Below are 20,855 nucleotides of genomic sequence, written 5' to 3'. Positions count from 1 at the left end.
AAGCAGAGCAGATTACATTGTTTGCCATGCCATGAAAGAGAGTCATTCACTGTGACACTACAGAGTGTTACCAAACATCAACAAAATCACCATGCGCCAAAAAACAGGGCTTTAACATTTCCACAAATTTTACAGTGGGCAAAGCACAATTTGTTTGCAGGGAGCTGCGTGCTTAGACAATGTATAGTGGTGCTCTTTGAGATGGCTGTGTTATCTGAAAAGGAATCCTGATCTCTATCATTAATTAACAGCTGTTTTCCAACTATTAACGGCCCTGGCTCAGCAAAGCTGATTTGAACTTAAACTGCGAGACTAACTTCTATGCTGCTAATCTGCACAAAAATTGTGTGCATGGACTGTCACTCCTTTTGGCCTGCTAAGAAGTTTCACATCTAGCACAGTCAATCATTTCCATGCATGCGATTTTGGTCACTATCACTTCAGGAAATTAAGACTCCAAAACAGAGTGTTTTTCGCCAACGGGCGATCATGACTGCCCTATCTTCATTGAATGTGGGTGCGCGCACGTAGATCTATATTCAAGCATTCCTCACTGACCGCACAGCTGAGATACATTTTGACCATCTCTCTTCCCCCTCCTACACGCTTCAGAGTATCGGAACCGCTCAAGGGTCCGTCCTTTCCCCTTTACTCTCTAACATCACCCTCATCCCTATCGCCCGAAAATTGGCAACTATTCCCTACCATAAGCACACTCTTTATGCTGACGACATCACACTGTGGACCACCCACGGCAGTGACGGTGGCATAGAGAACACCTTACAGGAACCAGCCACCCTCACCCAAAAGTATTATATTGCTGCCGCGGTGGCTGAGTGGTTATGGCTCTCTGCTGCTGGTCCGAAAGACGCGGGTTCGATCCCGGCCGCGCCGGCAGAATTTCGATGGAGGCGAAATTCTAGAGGCCCGTGTGCTGTGCAATGTCAGTGCACATTAAAGAACCCCAGGTGGTCGAAATTTCCGGAGCCCTTCACTACGGTGTCTCTCATAGCCTGAGTCGCTTTGGGACGTTAAACCCCCCAAACCAAACCAAAACAATCATCCAAGATTATGTACAGAACAACGGACTGTTTTGCTGCCCAGAGAAGTCCGAACTGCTCCACATCCAGCCTGAAAACCACCGCGGCCAACGCTCCCCCCATTGCCGTCGAACTGAATGGGGACCCGGTACCGGAGTTTGACAACCTTCGCGTATGGGCCTGCATATTCAGAACGATGGCATAAACACCACCACCCTCAAGAAGTTCAAGCAGGTAGGAGGCGCGATATCTCGTCTCATCCGCAGAGTTTCGGGCCATCATAGAGGCATCAATTAACGCGACCTCTGTCGCCTCATTCGTGCCTTCGTCCTCAGTCGTGTGCTCTACACTACACCATACCTACAATTATTCAAGAACGAGATAAAGGCTTGGGATGCCTTCATCCGCACGATATTCAAGGTCGCACTTCATCTTCCCCTCAACACCCTCACAGACAGATTACTAGGCCTGGACCTCCACAACACGATCGGGGAACACGTGCAGGCCCATCGACAGGCCCAATACATAAGGCTTACACAAACCTCCACAGGCCGGTATTTCCTGGACTCCCTCGGAATCAGAATACCGGTCAAAGACCCAACCCACTTCCTTATTCCTCGACCCCATCACCGAGAGCTGGTCATCAAGCCACGCCAAAAAATGCACCTCTCCCACCATGACCAGCGCCGCAGAGCACGTGCGAAGGCACTCCGCCAAGTGTACGGCTCCGAGCCGGACGCCGTATAGGTGGACGCTACCTACACAGGTGATGAAGCAACCGCAGCCGTGGTGGATACTTCATCCGCCTTCCTCACACTACCCCTGCCCCCAGACACCGCCCCAGAGGCTGCAAAGGAAGCCATCATCGCAATTGGCATCACCCGCACGGAAGCCCGGTACATTTTAACAGACTATAAGACTGCAATTCTTGCGCGAGGCTGAGCCCAAGTCCCTGCTTTTGTCATAACTGGGCTCGCCCGATGCACCCACACCCCGCCATGTTGAGCATATATGGGTGCCTTCGCACACCGGGAATCCCGGAAACGAGGCCGCCTACCTTTTAGCTCGAGGTTCTTTAAACCGGGCTCAGGCGGACTCGGATCGGGGATTCACTAGGGAGCGAATGCACTCGTTCAGAGAAGTGACGCAGGCCTACAGAGCCTGTGCCAGTTCTAACCTCGCCCCACTCCTCCCTAGATTACAAACACGCAACACTCTGGCGCTGACTACAGACACACACACTCCCCTCACCCTTGACCCTAGCCCACTATCATCCCACCTTCCCCGCTCCTGCCTGCACCTTGGGCCCCGAACCCTTCGCCTCTTCCCTCCACAACCTCTCTGCCCGGCGGACCTTCCCCGCGCGGTCTAGAGGACCTCAAGACCTCGGAGGACTGGGAGAGACTGCTTGCTCGGAGGACCCGGCCGTGCAGACCATCGCCACCGGCCGGGCTGCCAGTGTTATGGACCATAGGAACGTAAACACTTGAGTGCAGTGGGGTCGTGCGGGAACCCATAAATTACTCTCCACCAATAAAGTTTATCTTTCTCTCTCCTTAGCCAACATTGGTGCACCGTTAATTATAGTTTATTAGAGGTGTGTACAACTCAAAATTAGCGGCAAATGTCCCTCAAAGGGGGCCCCAGCCAAAGGTGCCGAGAGATGCTCCTGTTTGGCAAGTACAGAGTGTAACCATATGACATCAAAAAACTACTCGATGACTATGACTGAACAAACACTTTTGAGGGGCATTTGCACACTTCGTGAGATGTATACAACTGCTGAGTCCCTTTAAGAGTCGAGTTAACTACCAGAGCGCGCCTTCAGAGAGTGTGTTATGAAATTTATGCTTTGATCCTGCTTTATGTATGTAACGGAGTGACATTTACTACCAATTCAAAAAGGGCATTGGAGCCTGTTCTTTCACACTTCATTATATGCTCGGAATTGTGTACCAGTCGAGATTAAAATGTCTCAGAGCCAACAAAAAGCTTTGTATACCCACTCAGGTCTTTAAAAGACGCAATGTGCTTTACCTTCAAGCACGATTCTTCGTTTGTCACCAATGCAGTAGAGTTTGTCTTCTTTGGCCCCGCATATTTTTCACTATGGAACATGTGCCCAGACACTCTAGGTCACCAATGCTCCACAACAGGCCCATTTATGTTGCCAATCGGTTTTCAACAAAGTAGAGCAGCGGCTCAGATACATCCTGTGGCCTGCTCAGAAGCAGAATGCCTCTACTACATGCTGGGCCAGTATCAGACAAGAAGTTTTGAGTCCGAGGACTGGCTTGTATTTTCAGACTTTTGTAGTTACTGGTCATCATGAAATAAGAGTGCGCCCACAGAGGCCCTTTGTATACCACACTCGCTGCAATTTTCAGCAGCTGGTGCACATTGTAAGTCATGCGCCTTTCTTCATACACAAACTGCAGGTCTACAACAAATTTGACAAGGCAGGCTGTACTAGCCTCAACATCAGCACTCCACACTGTTTCCTGCAAAAAAAGAGCATTACAAGAAATGCTTGAAATACTGACTTGACAGGATGCCCTCGAGACATGGCATAGAAAGAAACAAAAGCCACTGTTGACATTGCGAGGTTTTTTTGTACTTTCTGAGAGACAGCGAGCGGGGGAGCCCAGAAATGCAAAGATGTGGCCGTATGCTACAAAGGCGCTCTTCCACTGCAGATAGACAATGCGGAGCCCCAATATAATATAGCTCACCTGCATTTCAAAGCCAACTTTCGGTTAGCGGCATAATATACCAAAGAGAACACAATGCATATAACCTAGACAGAAACTCCAGATTACATCGAAGTATGGAAGATTGATTAAGGGCGTTACGCCCTTCACCCCATTGATGACCTCTCCGGTTGCCACAGCTCGGTGCATCTTTTTCTTTGTGCCCACCATACTTCTGTCGCGCATGACACAGTTGACAGGTGTGGCAATTATAGTGAAAAACGGTGTCCCGGCTAGTGAGCTTAAGCTAAAAACAAGATTTGAGGCTGTAGCAGCCACTCTGCTTGCACATAAAACCATTACAGTGTGCTCTGTATATATTGGGCCACAGCTGAAAATAACACTCCCTGACTTAGAGGGTCTTTTAAAGCAGCTACCAAAGCCATATCTGGTAGTTGGCGACTTTAATGCACATTCTCGTTTTTGGGGAAGCGAGAAAACGCGCTAGAGGGCAACTTATCAAGAATTTTATTCTATCCGCTAATGTCTGTTTGCTGAACTCGGGTAAATCCACATACTCTTCCTCATCCTCGGGGAGAATGAGTGTTTTAGATTTGTCGTTAAGTTCGTCGTTTGTTTTTAGCGATTTTAACTGGAGTGTTTTAGACAATCCATATGGAAGCGATCATCTCCCTGTTATAATAGGTCTGTCATCCTCGCCAACAGTTATTCCAACAAAACCGCGGCGTTGGTAACTACATTTAGCTGATTGGGCATTGTTTAAAAAAAGCTACGTTACAGGATATAATTTTAGAAAACCAAAGCATAGATGAGATAAATGAAATGTTCACAACATGCATTCTTTCAGCTGCACATGTATCAATTCCAAAATCCACAGGACTGGTGCGAGAGAACCACAAAATTTGGTGCACACGAAAATGTAAGAAGAAAAAGAAACTGCAGAATAAAGCTTGGGGAGTCTTGCGCAGATACCCAACTAATGAGAACCTGATTTTTGAAAAAGGCGATAGCACATGCGAGGGGTATCCGGCGCAAGGCCGAGAAATCATCATGGAAAACTTATGTCTCTTCAATAAACAGCTCAACCACATAAAAAAATATGAGAGCAAGTTCGAAAATAAATGGCCGCTACTCACCTTTCACAATTCCTCTTTTCACAACATCTAGTACAGAAACAAGTTTAGGGGAACAGACATACATACTGGGCGAGCACTTCGCCGTTTTTTCGGTTCATCACATTATACGCAGTCATTTTTAAAATACAGAAATATAGCCGAAAAACAAAGGCTCCCAACAAGTGGAGGTTTAACGAAAAATATAATGGTCTTATTACACTCCATGAAATCAACACTCCACTGTCTGCTGGTAAAAAACTGCTCCAGGACCCGACCAAATACAGTATGAAATGCTTGCCCATGTTTCCAAGCTTGCTGCAGAGACAGTTTTACGATTTTTTAACAAAGTATGGGTTTTAGAGAAAATACCTGAAGCCTGGAAAAAAGCTATTATTGTACCGTTCCTTAAACCTGAAAAAACCTCAACCTCTCCTAGCAGTTATAGACACATAGCCCTGACTAGTTGCCTCGCAAAATCCTTTGAATGTGTGCTTAATATACGATTAACGTCAGTAAAGCTTTGTGGGGGCTAGTTGGTTGTACATATTGAGACTGGGGAGCGCTACAATCAAGACAAGGGGCAACACCACATAAGAACACCACGATACACGAGCGCAAACTTTCAACTGAGTTTATTTTCGACATGGCGCATATTTATACGCATCTAATTATGGGACCCACAAACATAAAAGCGTTAAAGGCTGCCAAATTATCCAACCAATCACCTACACCATGCGAGATATAAGCTATCCTCGCTAGTCGTGAATTTTTCACACATGACCGGCTAAAAACAATTTATTTTTTTGTTAAAACCACAGACGGGTCGCTAACGAACCCAGCACCTTCCTTTTCTGAAGCCATGCAAAATGCTTCCCACAATTCTCTTGTGGTCTTGTCCTTTGATTTAAGAAGAACCGTCGTACTATCCAGTGGAGGTTCGCACTTGTGCTCAGCGCAGTGTGCTGCGATGTTGCCAGGGGCACTGACCAGAGAGTTGTTGTAATTGTGCTCCCGAAACCTCTCATTTAAGCAACTTCCTGTCTGGCCGACATAGGCCTTGCTGCAAGACAGCGGTATCTTATACACCACGCCCTCAACACATGAAACAAACGAGTTCCTGTGCATCACGCCACAAGACCACGCGTCGTGCTCTTCTTCTTGGCCGGAATTGATTTTCGCGCACATGCTATTGATTTTCTGAGGCACCGAAAATACAGCGGGAACTCCGTACCTTTTTGCCACTTTTTTTTAGCCTGTGCGACAAGGCATGCACATATGGCAAAACAACCGGTCTCTTATCTTTTTCGTTCGCATTTGCAGGCTTCCCCTTAATGAATGTCTTCAAAACTTTTTCCGCGACCGAGACCAGCAACAGTTTTGGGTATCCAGCAGCCTTTAGTCTTGCAACCTGTAAGTTAACACTGTGAAGCATCTTGTGATGTCAAGACTTTTTTAGCGCATGCTTGAAACATGCATCAGCTACGTTCCGCTTTATCAGCTTAGAGTGCGCGGAGTCGTAAGGAAGCAAACCCTTTTCGCTCCTTGTTCTGTACTACCAGCAAATGTGGGGGCCGATTTCAATGGCTAAGTCTAGAAATCGTAGGCGCTTGTCCGAGGGGGTTTCATATGTGAATGACAGTCCTGGATGAGCTAGCTGGAATTCAATCAGCGTTTCTTCCACCAAATCATTCATTGCACATCCAACTTCGGCACATATAAGAAAATCATCAACGTACCTGTAGCACGCCTTGATCCCAAGCTGAAACAGTGTGTCACGTAGGACACGGTCGCCTCTGGCTAGAAAAATGTTGCACAGTACTGGCGCGATGTTAGAGCCAATGCATATCCTGTCCTTCTGCAAAAAGACCTCACCACCAAACTGCACGTACAAGGAAGAGAGATACAACTCAAGTAGTGCAAAGAAGTCCGAAGTGCTAATTCCACTCGCATTCATAAACTTGACTGTTCCGTGGGTGTCCAAAGAATCTTCCACAGCCTGCAACCCGTGTCTGCGCGGAATGGTGTAAAATAGGTCCTGGACATCAATAGAAAAGCACGTAACTTTTGGGTCCTCCTTGAAGAATCGCGCCACCTCATCAGAATTCCGTATCAAGAAAGGGTCGTCCAATGGAAGCAAGTTCAAAAGCCTTTGCACTTATCAGGACACCTCGCGTTGCCATGCGCCCTGGTCTTGCACAATTGTCTGGAAGGGGCAGCCGTTTTATGGGTTTAGACCGCATGGTGTAGGTGATTGGTTTGATATCTTGGCTGGCTCTAACGCTTTTATGTTTGTTTGTCCCATGATTAGCGGCGTATAAATATGCGCTATGCCGAAAATAAACTCAGTTGAAAGTTCGCACTCGTGTATCGTGGTGTTCTTAGGTGGTGTTGTCCCATTGTCTTGATTGTAGCACTCCCCCGTCTCAGTATAAGATTAACGTTTGTCCTTCAATCTTGTCAACTTCTTGATGAACATCAGTGTGGTTTTAAAAAGTGCTGCTGCATAACAGATCACCTAGTCCGTCTTGAAAATACTGTTTGAGAAGCTTTCCTTCATAAGCAACACTGTCTCGCTGTATTTTTCGATTTAGAAAGGGCATACGATACAACATGGCGGTTCGGAATTCTTTAAGACCTTGCCGAGCTTGGCATCCGAGGAAGAATGCTGAACTGCCTAAAAGACTTCTTATCTAACCGTTCATTTCATGTCCAACTGGGTACAACCGTTTCGAGGAATTTCATTCAGGAAAACGGAGTACATAAGAGGTGTATTTTAAGCGCAACTCTCTTCGTTGTGAAAATGAACTCTCTTACGAGAATAATCCCAAGCTCCGTTATGCACCTACTCTTGGTGGACGACCTTCAAATAGCTTGTACATCCTCCAATGTATCAACATGTGAAAGACAAATACAAACTGGCAACATGGGCGGATAGAAATGGTTTGCGGTTTTTCCCAAAGAAATCGGTGGCAATTCTGTTCTCACTCAGACGAGGCATGCATACTGATCCAACCCTACACCTGAACGAACTAGATGTACCAGTAAAAAATGATCACAAATTTCTTGGTATAAAATTTGACAGAAAGCTCACCTTCCTACTGCACATAAATGCGTTGAAAAAGAAAGCTTCTCGATCCCTAAACATACTCTAAGTGCTGTCAAGAAAACACTGGGGGGCCGATAGGACATGTGTCTTACAAATTTACCGCTCTGTAGTTCGCTCCACCATGGGTTACGGATGTATAGTGTATGGATCAGCGAGGCCACCGTACCTTAGACGGCTAGTTCCAGTACATAATTTAGGCTTTAATATTTCCACTGGTGCATACAGGATGTCACCCATAGACAGACTGTATGTAGAAACGAAGCAACCATCACTTACATACAGAAGAACGATACTCATGTGTTCCTATATTCTAAATATCCGTTCGCTACCTAAACACATCTGTCACCAAATAGTCACAAAGTGCCCATCCAGAATACTGTTTAACAGCAAATTGCAAAGCACCAGGCCACAGCTTTTGCATTTTGAAGAGATGTGCCAAAATCTCGGCGTAGTAGACTCATTGCCTGGCATTGCTGGAAGACAAATCGCAAAGTACCAGGCCACTGCTTTTGCATTTTGAAAATATGTGCCAAAATCTCGGCGTAGTGGCCACATTGCCTGGCATTGCTCGAAGACAAGATCCACTGTCGCCATGGTACAATTTTCCGGAAATCTGTGATCTCACTCTTACACATTACAGGAAAAAACAAACTCCACGACACCATATAAGACAATTTTTTGCACTCCAGGAAAAATACAGTACTCGCATAGCTTTTTACACAGATGGCTCAAAAACAGATTTTTACATTGGAAGTGCATTCGTACAAGGTAATTGCAATCATACAGTGAGGCTACCACAGTGTGGATAAATCTTATCTGCTGAATGTTACGCCGTGTGTGTAGCCATTGAACAAATACTGAAAGAGAACCTCGCAAACAGTATACACAGACTCCCTATGTTTACTTACACCTCTCCACTCTAGAAATGCAGTCATTCCTATACTTGGTGATATTATACAGAACATAGTAATAGCTACAGCTAAAGGACAAAAACTAAAACTCTGCTGGGTACCGAGTAATATCGAAATTAGAGGCAAGGAGAGAGCAGACTTCTGCGCTGCTCAAGCATGTGACAAGCGAATCAAGAAAGTAAATATTCCATTAAATGATTGCATGAACTTAATACGTCGTAGCATAAGACAAAAATGGAAGTCCGCGTGGAACAACGAAGTAAAAAACAAACTACACAATGTAAAACCAGTTATAAGGAATTGGACGTCCTTCACCCACCAGGAACTGTTTAAGGAAGCTATTTTCTGCCGTCTCTGTTTAGGACACACGCACCTCACACGCAAGTTCCTGCTGACAAAACAAGATCAACCTGTTTGCGAAAAATGCTGACATGAGGCTAAGATTAACATCTTAGTTTCTTATGCGAAACTATAAAAACTAAGGAAAAAGTACTTTACTCAGTTTTATAATGAATACATTCCATTTCATCCCGCACTGCTTTTAGGAGATGATGCAGTTGTGGATATATCATGTGTTTTTAGCTTTCTTAACGAAACGGGATTTCTCATGAGGCTAAATTTTTTACTCACGGACTCATTTTAATTTTAGTAAACCTCAGCAACTTTCTCATGCCTATGAAGAAGGCTGAGGCTTTTATTTTGATTGGTTGAGAGCCTCGATATCCTTGCGCAGCCAAGGAAAGCTACTGAGGTTACCCAGCCCTCTTTAAAGCTTTTACTAGTAGCCATTTCTAAAATTTGTATTTGTGTTCACTGGGTAGTATTAACGTTTGGGGGCCTCTATACCAGGGATGATTCTTACATTTATATAATATTCAACAAAAGACTTTTCCTACACCTTGTTCTTGGCGCATGATGGCCTCAGTTGCCTATGTGCGATAAAACCGAACGCAACACAACACACCCCATTCCTATTCTTTTTATTTTCTTCTACTATTGTACATAGGAATAGCTCATTTTGCATCCAGCCGAACCTCTTTTGCGGGAAGGAATAACGCCACGTGCCTAGCACCACGCGGCTTCTGGGCTTAGTCGAAACAATGACGAAGCGGTGTTTACCTCGTGAGGCGCGCTCCGGCAAGACCCGGCTCTGAGATTAAAAAGGGCGGAGCTAGTTCTTGGCTTCTCCCCTAAGAATACCTAAACGGCTCTGTTTAGATCGTGACAGTATATTGTAAACTGGAATAAATATGAATGAATGATATGAATTAAATGCGCGCTCAATGCTCAATGAACGCCGTTCCCAGCGTTCAATGCTGCAGCGTCAGGCGCGAATCCTTCCCGAGGCATCGCGCTCTGCTAAACGCGACAGTTGTCATTGTCAGGCTTATGATGGTTATGACGCCAGCAGCACTTGGTCGGAGGTTCGTGGAGCAGGAACTCTAAATTTATCTTCTTTCGCGCGAAGTAATGAGCACGCGCCTATCTCCTTCAGCTCGCCACACAGCTGGCCTCAGCGTATCTCTTGACAAATAAAGGACGCACTTCAGACCGGCGTAATACCCTTTAAGAGCAGGCTGCTCTGGAAGATTACATGAACCGTAATTTTTACCCGCGGCCATCAAAGAACGTAAGCATAGTGCTCCATCAGTGCTCTTAAAATCGTAACTGTTTACGAATTTCAAATTATTCTTGCAAATTCTACACCATTTACTGAATTCAGGCATGAGGATCTTCAAATAATCGACGCGACAAGCTAAAAATAATTCACTTCCTTCGCTTAGAAAGACGGATATTTCTATATTAGACGAGCCACTGACTCAGCTAAAGGAGAAGGAGTACGCACGTTTACCCCTTACAACCAATCGTTGTCGGCGTTAACTTTGCAATCAGGGAGTCCAGGAATAGTGCAAGGAAACATATGGCATGCAGCCTTGTCGAGGACACCCGTGCGGCCAAGGTGGCGGAAAGTCCACTCACATTCAAAGTAATTAGTAGAAATAACACGCAGGACTAGGAAAGGGACGCATGCCGCAACCTTTAGACAACCGAGCAATCATGAGAACACAAATTCGGAAAACTGAGCATATTCAGCTCGCCTGTCAGCCACACAGTTGTGACTGTGGCAATGCTTAACGTGCACTATGGGAAGGCTGCGTGTATGGGTCGCCAGTGCTGCAGATGGTTATAATTAATTCTGATCACATCAGGAAAGTACATAATACAAACGTGGCATTGAAAAAGCAACACTTTATTATGTCATCGCTGTGTCAAGTTCCAGCCCGTATAAGCGATGGTTTAACCGAGATAAGTAGTTTAGGGTGCGCGTGTAGCGTTGCAAAAGTCTATGTGTGCGCGTATACTACGGCAGGGAGTTGCAAGCCGAACTTTTATTTTTCTTCCAGTCTTTATGTTTACGAGAATAGAGACGGAGTGCAGAAGGATGCTGCTAATGCAACATGAGAACGCAGCGGCGGTTCACGTTTGTTTGTTGAAGGTCGAACTGAAAAATATTCCAAATCCCGGTAAATCAAGGGTATCAGAAGAACGAGCACTTTTTTGCCGGGTGCATACGGTCACCGGAGGAGCAATTGAAGGCTCTGGCGAACGCGGGGTGGTTGATGGCGGGCACCAAACAGCGGCCTCTGCCGGTTGCGTAGCCGCGGAACTTGTGGTCGTCCCGTTCGCAACTATTGGCGCAGTAGGAGACGAAGAACGCCTGATCGGGACTGGTCCCGACACCGGCAGCGCCCACCGGCCGGACGTTTCGCTGGTTTTCCGGGAGCGCCTCGAAGGCGGCGTATGCTGCGACCAGTCCAACGAAGTCCGCTAGGTTCTCCGAGTCCAGTTCATCGTTCACCTGGCGCCTCTGATAGTCGACCTGCGCTCAAGCAGAAGCCGTAATCAACGAGATGGTGCGAAGACATGGCCCATTAGAAGCGCAGCTATTACGGGTTGTTAAACCCGGAGATATCCATCTATCTTGGTTTCAACTTGGCATGTGCAGAACGAGTGTCAAGTTGAACAAAAGATCATTGAAGTCTGCGCTTAGAAGCGGGGAAACACTCAAATGCTGCACGATTCAAGACTGCCCCTCAACATGTCATCATTCACTGGAGCCGTGCACCAGTGCCTTGGGAATAAAAAGAGCTGAGAAATATGAAAAAAAAATCTTCAAGATAGCTATACACCATTTAAAAAGCTTTACTGCTATTATAGCATCATTCGAAACGCACACAGAAGTAACGCTGGGCTTGTCAGAGACACCAACATGGTGCTCTAAGAGTAAATGTTTTTTTTTTTTGCGAGAGCAAAATAAAAAAAAAACGGATCCTACCTCTTGACATAAAAGGCAAGAAAATTCCTGTAGTATGTTTTCTGAGCAAAACAATAAAACACCGATAGATAATTAAAGCCGTGCGGCGAGAACGTTTGCCTTCGCTGCGGTTATAAAACTGAGGAGTAATTTTTCCAGACCGCTAGAATGAGAGCGCATACCCTGAGCATTGTCTGCGGAGCTTGAGTATAGCTGGCGGGCTTGCTGCAGAACACGGGGACAAATCTGTACACTATGTCAGGCCCCTTCTTCTTATAAAGCCTTCTGATTTAAGTGCTGCCCTTACACAGTCGACACCAGCTTAAGTACATGCAACCTAAAACATGTGATATCACTGCGGTAGCGTTTATGTTGTTGTCTCACAAAAATTCCCCTCTTCTCTGTCACGAAATTCCCCGATTTGTGCAGAGAGGTCACGCGAATTTATGACGTCATCACAACGTGCCCATAGTGGCAGGTGAAAACCTGCCCAACGGATTGTGAACAAATTGCTTATCATTGCGAAATTCAGAGCATTGCCACGTGCCCACAGTGGCGCTGTGCATGAGCATTACGGGAGCTCGGTAAGAGCATCCTGGGCTTCAAGCGCCACCGGTGGCTGTGTTTTGAACAACCACCTGCTGAGGCAATGTCGCATCGCCTTACCGCTGCAACACTGCGCCAGGAGTTGTATCAGGACCCTCCATGATATAAGAATGCGATTGAGAAGATCGTGACGTTATTAACACCACGTGGGCACCACTGGACCAATTTTATCATCTGAGTATCTCCAGAATTTGGAAGTTGGCCGGCCTCCAAAGTTTTCCGAGTAGGCCAAGCCCAGAAAATGCTCTTAAGTTAATTAGTGGATCTGTTAAGGTGGATTGGTAGGTCGGATTAGTATAACCTGATATGATAGTCCAATGGATGGCACTCGAACATACTAGATGGTGAAGACTCATGCATACATATCTGCGCAATGAAACCGATATCAATCGAAGCTTTGGAAGGAAAATCGGAAGAATAGCATAAGACACTTCTTGCATGGAACATAGCAGGCAATCTAAATGCTGTGATATTTTCTTATTTCAGAATACGGTTAAGAAGGCTCCCAAATATTTCAGGAGGTAACTGCCAGTCTTGATACGGCACATCCTTGCATGTCCTCAAGCTACGATCTATCATGATCATGGCTTATTATGCTGTGAGCATGCAACGAACCGATATTATTTGAAAAATTAAAAACTGGCTTTCATTATACGTCATTTTCGCTACGGCCCTGAAAGAGTAAAGTTACTTGCTTATAATTCTTTGATCAGATGCAAATTAGAGCATGAATCCCCCTTTAAATCCACAGCAAGCAGACGTTACCGATTCATTGAAAGCATGATAAAACAGAGCCGCCCATTTCATCAATCGTTCATGCAGACTCGATATCAGTGCTTAATCTCAAACTTCAGTCAGCATTGTCCTCCATTTCTCTCCACCGCGAAATTTCAAAGCCTGTATGTATTTAAAAAAAAATTCCTATTCAAAACTAAGGCAGGAACCGTACATCCGTGCAGTGGTCTACCGTTGAATGCATCACGCCAGCGACCAAAACATGTGATTATGAATAAAAATGTGAGCAATTCATTCACGAGCTAATCGCTTCCATGGCGAAATAATTCCATACTTTATCCAGCAATACAATCAATTGACACGAAAAAATGGAATCCAAACTGAAATGTCGTTTCAAGCTCTGTAGTACGCATAACGGCCTCCATGATTGTTGTTCGTAAGGTAGCTTTTTTGTGCCATTATACCTTTTTTTATTTCTTTACTTAGGTCAGCCTCATGCAAGTATTACGTGTTCTTATACTCCTGGGGCAATGCGTTCCGGCGCTGTTGGTATTTATTAGAAACAGACAAATGTGTGCTCCCCACCCCCCGACTACCTTTTCCATGTTTAAGCAGCAAGAGCCTGTGAAGACGATATCCATGAAATCGCAGCGACCACCTGCCCATGAGATTCCCTCTTCAAAGTGATGTAGCATTTTTCATCATAATATATTCCTATGTTAGCCTCGCCACTTCTGCATTAGACCCGAGAATAGGGTATTTAGGGAAATAAAATTGAACTGCAGAACACTTAGGCCACTGAAAACTGTCCGTACATAAGGCCTAAATTTTTTACACAACATTTTTCAAAGGTTAGCGGAAGAAGGAAGCTTACCATGAATCATTTTGGAAATGACGTGCAGTTGGCCCACAATAAAGACATCGTCCGGAGCACTACTGCACTTGTAAAACTGATATAATACGTCTTCCTGAGTTTTATCTCAGCACTACTTTAATTTTATATGACAAAGATCATTATCTGCACCTTGAAGGCACATGCATAGGAGTATGTCTAGCACTGGTATTAATATATTTTTATCTCATGTTGACCATTCACAAACGACTGATCTCGATAGTAGTAGCATTTTAAAGGTTCTGGGGCGTGGACAATTTTGTCATTGTTTTGAGCAAACACCACACTATAACGTACCAGGATATGGTGAAAGAGACTTCAGTTCAAGGTTCACTCATGAAGTACCTTGTAAGAAGATCTGCAGTTTTTAGACATCCGTACGAACGTTTCGAACGATGATGTTTGTGGCTGTGTCATCTATCATTCCAGAGCCCAGAAAGATCTGCTACCCTATAGTTCGGCGCACTAAGATATTGTCAGGAGGGAGAATGCTGCTCAGTGCCTTGGGTCTACGATCACGAAGTGTGAGCACAAAATGCAGTTAGGATTTAATGAACAGGCTGGCAGGCTTATCTCTGCCAGATTCCCCTGTGCGATAATAGCGGTTGTGGTTGAGACACTGGTACAAAAATGAACGTAAAATCGCGACAAAGGGCGGAAAGAAAAGGAACACCGATAGGGATGCCCAATGTGCACAAGGTGTCGCAGAACCTGCAAAAAGTTGCCGGCAAGAACAAAGGGCCAATGGTGAGCACCGTACAAACTGCTAAAGCTATGCCCGCCAATCACCAAACAAGGAGCAAAGAAAAGTGGTTTTGGCACGAAGCACGCTAGGCCCTTTGTGGAATGCGGCGCCGGTGTCATGTACGAGATACCCCTAACTTGTGGTAAGAAGTACAGGCCAGCCTGTACGCTGTGTTAATGATCGAGCATGGGAACATGACCTGTCGTTATCGACGAAGGGCGGTTGCCTCTGCATTGCCTGAATTGCCAGGACCGCAGGCCACTGCTTGGTGAGATCACAATTCTAAGGCAAGAACCGCAACACTATCGCGCGTAAACTGATGGAAGTCTATATCAAAGAAAAACGGGCATGACTGCATCAGCGATTCTTCTGTTCAGCGGCACAAAGGTGAAATAGCCTTTCTTGATAAGATGTAAGATTCGGCCTCGGCGTCCGCAGTTTGCAACATGCACGGATTTGAATGCGCATACCTGGTTTTCTATTCCCTTCAAGCAGATCCGCGTTCTAAGCATAAAATTAGTCGTCAGTTTGCACTCATCCCGTACCCTGTTTCGTGTATGCGTTTTTTCTTCATACAACTTTACCATCCCAGAAATAATTCACCAACTAGCCGGGCATGTTCTGCTTAGAGAAGTGTAACCTAAATTTTCCTTCAAACGCATTTCGCGAATGGCATCGAAAAGCGAGCTGAATATTAGTATCTAAGGCGAGAAAAAACCTAACAAGATAGGGATGAAAGTTTAAATGTGAAGCCTTTCAAGTCAGAGCCAAAAATTGGGTTTTGAGACCGGAATTACAATTCTGAATTAGTTATCTCACGTAGACAAATAGCACGTGGTGATTTATGTTGCGCGTTGTTCAAGAAAGGCAATCTATTAATTTGTTCCTAGAAAACCTTTGATGCAAGGCTGAGTCTTCGCACGCATATTAAATAGTGCTTCCTTTCGCTTCTGGCTGCGTTTCCAGAAGCTGACACCAACGATGGCGGGAAAAAAGATTACGGGGGCACCTAAGCAATTCTTATGATGCGTAAACATGAGAGCAAGTGTAAATGGCTCACTGCACACCACAATCGCGCTGTCAACAGACGGTGGCGTACACTTACAAATTGTGCGCCTTTCCTTTTCTCAAAACGAGCGGTTTAGACTACGTTGATTTCGAGGTAAAGGGAGGGGCATCACTGGCTCCCTGGGCCAGTGGATACTTTGCTCGCCCTTTGAGGTGCAGTCGTTGCCATAAGTATGCAGCCCAAGGGTCTGTTTCTGAGCTTTGCAGAGCGGCTCCTCTTGCATACTCAGTGACCCTAATCTCACGAAGGCGGGGGAACTCGAGTCAGTCCTCCCAAGTTTGGGACTGTAAGATATGGCAAAGAGCCCCGCTGCATTGGAAGCAAACCTCTTGGGCTGTACATTTGTGAAAAAGACTGTACATGCTTATGTGGCGGTAAGGACGCAGGCGGCCTACTGCTTCACGAGGGGTGATTACGTCCTTTGCGTGCCGCGTTTCGCCCAAGGGGCTCTGATGACGGCGAGGTTTTTGGACAATGAACCAAATAATGCTACCGCATTATAAAAAAGGAGAGCCATCGGTGACGTTTGATCGCGAGATGTTTCTGACGGGCATAAAGAGACACCTAACGTTATACTGACCTCTTCGTGGGACTTCCGAATGCACAGTGTGTTCTCTTCATAGCGTCGCGAAGTCTCGTTGTTACCCCAGGATCTCCAGCGGCCGTTGTCATCGATGTGAAATCCACGGATGTCGTAGCCATGCATTATTTCGTGGCCGATAGTCTGCATTAGAGTGCCGGCCATCATGTATGCGCAATACTTCTCTATGCATTCCGGATAAGAGCGGAATGATGTGAGGAAACTCATGCCAACTGGAAGTTGGTGCGCTCTCTTGCTGCAGTGAAATGGCATCCTGCACTGTGCACTATTTTCTGCTCACAGGAGAGTCATCCAGTGCATTCGCTGGCTAGAATGAAACTCGAAGATGATCTCAGGTTAGGTTACAGAAACTAAGCTTCATCCGCCAAAGTTTGATGATTTCTAAGTGAACATATTAGAGAACAGGAAAAATTTGCAGTTCTAAAATAGACTGCAATTAGTTTGTAGCTAACGGTTACTGTCAGTTCAATCCACTGTCATAGGAACTTTCGCCTTTGAATGACTGTTCTGAATGAGTGCCGAACGTACATAACTAGTGCTTCATTTTTAAAATAGAACATTTCTAAAACCACAAAGCAACTAAGACAGTGGCTGTGAGTGCATTGCCTAAATTTGTCTGTTCGAGCGACAAGGTTCTCGATTCACAGTTGTGATGCCATCAACTGTGCGTGCATATATTCTCATCTCTCGTCTCACCACAAAGTCACCCATCACGACCCTTTTTGTTCTCTTCTTCTCCCCAAAGCAGAGTAGTAGGTCAGAAATCCATCTTTTCGGCTGACATATTAGCCCTTCCTATCATTAAACTTATCTCTCAATATTTTGCCAGCTTCTTTTGCCAGACTTGCTCATCTTCATCATCATCATCATCATCATCAGCCTTACTACACCCACTGCAGGGCAAAGGCCTCTCCCATGTCTCTCCAATTAACCCTATCCTTTGCCAGCTGCATCCACCCTTTGCCTGCAAACTTCTTAATCTCATCCGCCCATCTAACCTTCTGCCGCCCCCTGCTACGCTTACTTTCTCTTGGAACCCACTCCGTTACCCTTAAAGACCAGCGGTTATCTTGCCTTCGCATCACATGCCCTGCCCAAGCCCATTTCTTTCTCTTGATTTCGACTAGGATGTCCTTAACCCGTGTTTGTTCCCTCACCCACTCTGCCCGCTTCCGATCTCTTAACGTTACACCTATCATTTTTCTTTCCATGGCTCGCTGCGTTGTCCTTAACTTAAGCTGAACTCTTTTCGTTAGCCTCCACGTTTCTGCCCCGTAGGTGAGTACCGGTAAGATTATGCTGTTGTACACTTTCCTCTTGAGGGAAATTGGTAAACTGCCACTCATGATCTGCGAGAATTTGCCATATGCGCTCCACCCCATTCTTATCCTTCTAGTTATCTCCCTCTCATGATCCGGATCAGCTGTCACTACCTGCCCTAAGTAGACGTATTCCGGCACAATTTCTAGGCTCTCGCTGCCAATTGTGAACTGTTGTTCCCTTGCTAGACTGTTGAACATTACCTTGGTTTTCTGCATGTTAATTTTTAGACCCATCGATCTGCTCTGCCTCTCTAACTCGTTGATCATGATTTGCAGTTCACCTCCTGAGTGACTCAGGAGGTGAACTGCAAATCATGATCAACGAGTTAGACAGGCAGAGCAGATCGATGGGTCTAAAAATTAACATGCAGAAAACCAAGGTAATGTTCAACAGTCTAGCAAGGGAACAACAGTTCACAATTGGCTTTGCAGCCAACATGAAGAGTTGCGCATTTATTTGCAATTATTCACGCAAACATTCTCAGTTTGAGATAGGGAATTGCCGGCTGCCCCACTCCACAATACCAAGCTGAGTGGTAACTGGAGTAGTCTCTCTTCACGCTTGCTACGAGCGGGAATCAGATCGAACACAGTGACTTAAGTTTCGATCGCAGTTTTCGAGAAACTTGCTCATTTCCACAACTGCGGTTGTTTAACTACCTCATCATTCGGCTTCCGTTCTAGGATCGGGGTACAGTGCTGGCCGGTGAATGAAATACACGTAGGACAAAGTCTCCTTTCAGCAAAAAAAAAGTTCTACAATGTTGAGTTAAAGAAAGAAGATAAGGCACATATCGAATGATGTTCTCAATAATCATCGAATTCAGCAGGAAAGGTTGGACAAAGCCATCGGAGCGCAGTCATTCGCAAATTTCGCACTGCATCAAGGATTCAAAGTGTGCCCCGGGCACGTGGGCCCCGGGAAGCTGAATGCGAACGACCGCGAGGACAGGGCGCTGGCGTTCGTGCAAAGGATATCGTGACTGGCAGTATACTATTAAAAGATGCTGCGTTTCTCGCTCGAGAAGCTTACGCTAGAGCTCATGATGGTAAGAAAGGATGTAAATCATGGTCTCATATATATCGTAGTATATCATGCAGCATAGCAGCTACCGCTGAAATCCAAGGGAGGGACGTGTCCTAGGGTGCTGTATGCCTTTTTTCCATGCAAGTTATGAAACATATACTATCGGCAACTAGATAAGCAACAGTTGTTTCTGCTTACTGTCGAAAACTCCACAACCTTTTCTAGAGCGCTCCAACGGCCTAATCTTTTGCTCATTTATTACAGTCGCTGCTGTCTGGTAAGCTCGACACAGTTTTTAAAGGCTTTAGGATTTAAACGCGATCAACGGAAGTGTGCACCCCAGGAAATGTCTTGTTTCAAGCCTTAGGACACTCGGGAATAATACAAGTGCAACTGTTTTGCGCCGCTAAATTGATCTAGACGGATGTGTGAAGGACTGTACTACCGCTGCTGTCATCACCATGTTCACATTAGTGATCGCTGCCTTGTCCTGCGCTGCGGTGGTCCCGGGTTCGAACCCTGGGTCAGAAAGAATTTTTCTTCAGCTGCGAAGTTTATGAGAAAGCAGTATAGCTTTCCTCTGTAGCATTATGGCTGCCCTTGGGTGGATTCCAGTGAGTAATTACTCCCTTTTTAATGTAATTCAGTATTTTGCTGTCTGTTCCATAATCTCTATCGAGCAGTCATCGCACATCGAAAGCTTATGAAGAGTGGAAAAGAAATGGTTCAAGGCAACTCTCCAGGCTATTTCTTAAGATTGTGTGATACTTCATGCATATAGGGCATCACCTCAAATCCTTATTTCCTATACTCGCCATCTTGGTGCATTGCCCACTGTCAGCATTTTCCCGGGAGGTGTTGTAGAGTGCGAGAGTCCTATAGCTTCCTAGACCGGTGCTAAGGGCTAGCGTTTGTCAAACGCAGATCGAGTTTATGCCATGCCCTGTCAACTTCTAGCCTGCAAGGGCCGCTTTTTTGCTTCGGCTGATTAGTCACTGCGCTAACGTTGCGGGTGCCTCGACAACGCACTACGCCGCGTTCTCTTACCGTTCCGAGCGCGCCGTAGTTAACGGATGCCGGTCCGTGAGGGAAGAAGATCGTGGGCTGCATGTACACCGGCTGGATGACGATCTCATTGCGGTGCGCATAGTAGTAGGCGTTCACCTCCAGCGAATGGGTGATGAGGCTATGTTGGTCACGGAGGAGGCGCAGGACTTTTGCTCTCCTTGCTCGCACCCAGCTCAGGAAAAAGCGGTCATCCACGTCCCCCACACTCTCTGCGATGCGCAGAGAGACAGGCATTCCGCCTGGTAAAACCACAAGATTATGAGAAATTCATCGCGTGTGAGATGTCCTCCACAGCGTTTGCCTGCGTTCATAATGACTTTGATAGAACGAAAATATTTTGCGCTTTAGGCGCGCAATGCGCATGGCATTTATTTTATTACCCGAATTCTCTTCGTCATCATGCGGCAAATTGCTAACCTTGATTACCTGTCTCCCACGGGAAGTACTTTATAAGCTACAACATAATTAGTACTGAATATATATATGCATGCGTATCGCCTGCTCCACTCTTTTTACTTTTACACTGTAGGTTTCGAAGATTTTTTAATGAATCTAGCATCTCTAAGAAGAACAAATGTTACACTATCGACA

At 45.6% G+C, this 20,855-nt stretch overlaps 1 protein-coding gene across 1 annotated transcript; it reads right to left on the bottom strand.

Annotated features, from left to right (window-relative positions):
• Nucleotides 1-11,244: 11,244 nt before the first annotated feature.
• Nucleotides 11,245-20,498, bottom strand: LOC144120146 (neprilysin-2-like). The gene is made up of 3 exons (XM_077652581.1): nucleotides 20,244-20,498; nucleotides 16,827-16,970; nucleotides 11,245-11,764 (listed from the first exon to the last, which is right to left on the bottom strand). Exons 1-3 carry the CDS (start codon nucleotides 20,496-20,498, stop codon nucleotides 11,423-11,425), a joined length of 741 nt encoding a protein of 246 aa, XP_077508707.1. The 3' UTR covers nucleotides 11,245-11,422.
• Nucleotides 20,499-20,855: the final 357 nt, after the last annotated feature.

The sequence above is a fragment of the Amblyomma americanum genome, chromosome 2 (genome assembly GCF_052857255.1).
Source record: "Amblyomma americanum isolate KBUSLIRL-KWMA chromosome 2, ASM5285725v1, whole genome shotgun sequence".
In the NCBI taxonomy this organism is placed as follows: Eukaryota; Metazoa; Arthropoda; class Arachnida; order Ixodida; family Ixodidae; genus Amblyomma; species Amblyomma americanum.
Note: the sequence above shows the minus strand (reverse complement) of the source record. Positions and strands in the feature narration are given on the sequence as shown.